This window comes from Vitis vinifera, chromosome 11 (assembly GCF_030704535.1).
Source record: "Vitis vinifera cultivar Pinot Noir 40024 chromosome 11, ASM3070453v1".
Lineage (NCBI taxonomy): Eukaryota > Viridiplantae > Streptophyta > Magnoliopsida > Vitales > Vitaceae > Vitis > Vitis vinifera.
In genome coordinates, this window is record NC_081815.1 from 11,078,929 (window position 1) to 11,082,380 (window position 3,452).

General features: G+C 40.0%; 1 protein-coding gene across 1 annotated transcript; it reads right to left on the reverse strand.

Annotated features, from left to right (window-relative positions):
• Positions 1-214: 214 nt before the first annotated feature.
• LOC100250113 (RING-H2 finger protein ATL13) lies at positions 215-2,262 on the reverse strand. The gene has a single exon (XM_002269575.5). It carries the CDS (start codon positions 2,106-2,108, stop codon positions 477-479), a length of 1,632 nt encoding a protein of 543 aa, XP_002269611.1. The 5' UTR covers positions 2,109-2,262; the 3' UTR covers positions 215-476.
• Between the last annotated feature and the right edge of the window lie 1,190 nt (positions 2,263-3,452).

The following is a 3,452-nucleotide window of genomic DNA, read 5'->3' on the forward strand; positions in this document are numbered from 1 at the left end:
AAGGAAATCAAAGATCTGGTATAAGCCAGTGACTATAGAGTCGTTGTCTATGCATTTAGTTTTGAATTTTATGTACAGCCACAACTTTGAGAAAAATATAAAGATGAAGAGGGAATCACAAGCATTCGTTTCAAAAATCAAGGAACATGAGAGAGCATCTGGAGAAATAAATAAATCCATTTGGGAGTAAAGAAATTCGAGAACAACAAAGATGGAACAGAGAAAAGAGGATAATTATGAAAAGAATAATCAATCTTCCACCCCAAATAGGCTCTGGAAAACAAGCATTTTACAGTTCAATACAGAAACTAGTATTTCAGATTTTTTTCTAAATTTCCCTTCTCCTTTTTTTCTCCTTCTTTTTCTTTGTTCATTTCTAATTCTGATCTTCTAATTTGCATCCCACAATCAAGGAACCAAAGAGACAATTTATCAAGGGGGAAAAAAAAAAGAAACAAAAGAGAGACACAGAGGATTTAGACATTGGGTGGGAAGGATGAATGAACAACCTTGTTTTGCCTTCCCATGAGCCAAAGCAAAGTCCTCCTTGCAAAAGATGGCGGATTGGCTTGAGAATCCAAACTGTTACAGCTCTGCATTTCCTCATCACAACCCAATTCACTCCCTCCATTTTCCCACCTCCCAATTTCAAGCTCAGAAACAGTCCTCCCAGTACTGCTACTGACATTCTTCAACTTCAAATCATCAGCAGCAGCACTACTTGAATGCACTGGAAATCGGTAAGAGAAAGCCCGCCTTGAAGAATCCACTGTCCTTGAACTTGGATTCTCCTTCTTCCCCCGGAGCCAGATCTTTGATATTGAGAAGCTCTCTCTTTTACTCCTCCCTATAGCATTCCCGTTTCCATTATTCCCTGTAATAATACTACTACTACTACCCATATGAGTGTCACCGCCTTTAACTGCATCAAAACCACTGAATTCTCTTCTTGATTCACAATCACATTCAGACATGGCCATTCTGCCACCGGGTGTTAATGGCAGAGAACGCCTCTTAGTGGAGGTTTTCTTTACCGGGGTTCTGATGGGCACTTGCAGTGAAGAATTTTCATCCATTACATACTCAAAAGACCCCATAGAGAAGCACCTTCTTTCATCCACATTACTGGTACTGCTGCCCTCCCCACCCCCATCAACATTCTTGAACTTCCCAAGCTTTACGGGAACAACTTTTTCCCCTGAATCCAGCAGTAGAGCCGCAGCAGGGGCCTCCTCCTTCGCCACGATTTCACATGATTTATATGAAGGGTCAATGCGGATAGACCCAAATTCATTGTCATTACAGCCCAGATGGGAATTTGTCCTGAGAACAGAATTGTTTGTGCCAAGGGCACTATGTCTGTCTGAAACAATCTCTCTTGAGCTCTCACTCCCAGATTCAAGAACAAGAACAATGGGTGAACAGATATCATTTGGAGAGAAATCAGGAAGCAAGCTGCCTCTGCAGAGAGGACAGGTAGAGTGAGACAAAAGCCATGTGTCTATACACTCCATGTGAAAGGCATGGCTACACTTTGGTAACAATCTAAGCTTGTCCTCAGCCTCAAATTCACACAAACAAACAGCACAGTCAAATGGGTTTTTGGCTCCTATAATGGCTTTGTAAAGGAAGACAGGAAGGGTATCTATGAAAGACTGATCAACACCGGCATCATGGAGATGAAATAGCTGCTGTAACTGCCCTTGAAGGGCAGTCACGTTATCCAAATCTTCAGGTTCTCTATTGGGTTGTCTCAGGAGAAATCTAACAAGGAGGTGAAGCAAACCAGAAACAAAGAAAATGATGGCTAGAATTATAATAATGAGCAAAATACTTGGGCTAACCTTGCTGTTCAAATTGTAATCACCAGACTGAAAATTGGCTGGAGGGGGCGGAGACTGAGAAAGGAAAGCTGGTGACTCTGATGGAGAATTAAAGGCTTTCTCTTGGATTTGAAAGAGAACCGAATCCATATTCTCAAAGGAAAGATGAAGAAAACTCACCAAGACTGCAACTTTAGGCCTGAATCCTCTGATATCAAGAGTCCCATCAGCCACCACAAGGAAATCCAAGCCCAAATGGAGAACCCCTGGCAGTTTCTTGAGCATATATGATCATGTGTGGTGTGTAGAACATGGGCAGGGTTGTGATGGAGACTATGGTTTACCAAGCTTTTTTCTGTCTTTTCTCCTAAAACTGTAAAAAGGGAACTGCAAGTCAAATAGATAGGGGCGATATGGAAATAAATGTTGGCCAGAATGCAAAGATTTAAAAAGAAAGCAATAAATCCACCAACAGTGAGCCTTAAAGAGATTAGCCTGTCATTAGCTAGAAATTAGTGGATGCTCACTCAATGGTGAAGGAAAAAAAAATATAAGGATAAGAGGAAAATCTTAAAAATTACAGAAGATGACTCTTTCTAATTTCACCAAACGCAAGGCTCTTCAGGTTGACTTCAAAGCCACCCTTGCATCAAACCCAATGCCCATTTTGTTCTCCAAAGGTGAATAAAAAAAGAACTTTATTTGAAAAGATAAAAATGAACAAATGCATTATTATTTTATATAGAACTTTTTTTTTCCTTTTTCATTTCTCCCTTCCCCCTTCCCCCTTCCATCTCTGATCACATTCCCCTCCAGTTCTTCCATTCCAATTCCAGTGACCTGTGGCATGTGGGTAAAGACTAAAGACAAAAAAAACAGGTTAAAGTCAAAATGCAAAGGAGGGAATATTTGGAAAGAGTAGAAGAAGAAGCAGAGGGTAGGGGGACATTTTGAGATTAACAAAAAGGAAGGCAGTTAATGGGGGTTCTGCAGTGGACCCCATGGCTTGGGACATCTCTTCACTATCTCATGGCTTTTGTACTTTGCTTTTTGTGTTGCCCAAAGTGAAGTCAATCATGGAACCACAACCCACATAGCAGAAGGGTTTACTTTGTGCCTCATGTCTCCTCAGTCCTTAGTGATGCATTCACCTATTGGCTTTGGTGCTTTGCAAAAATATAAAATATCATGAAAAAAAATCGCATCCTCTGCATGTTACATGCAAAATTAATATTATTGATCCATTTTCATTTGATTTTTCAATATTCCTTCTTGATCAATTGAGTGACAAGAGACCATACTATTTTTTTTTTTTTTTTTGTGGAATCAGGCATTTTTGAGGAATGTGTTCATGAATTGCTTAATTTGGTGAAAAATGTGTAAGAGAAGACAGTAATTTGGAGATGTGGTGATGGGGCTTACAATGGGCAATAGTGGCCATCTTTGTCATACTCATGATGTCCCAATCTTGATTGCCCTTTGCCCATGGGCATGCTTCATTCAATCATCCTCATTCTCCATTCTCCTTCTCCAAAGTCGAAGACAATTTACATTTTACACCCATTTTTTAATTACATAAATATCGACAAAATAGGATTTGGATGTATAATAATTTGACCGTAGGCGGAG

Coding starts and splice junctions, on each gene's coding strand:
- LOC100250113 (XM_002269575.5), bottom strand. CDS start 2,108: ATGCTCAAGAAACTGCCAGGGGTTCTCCATTTGGGCTTGGATTTCCTT.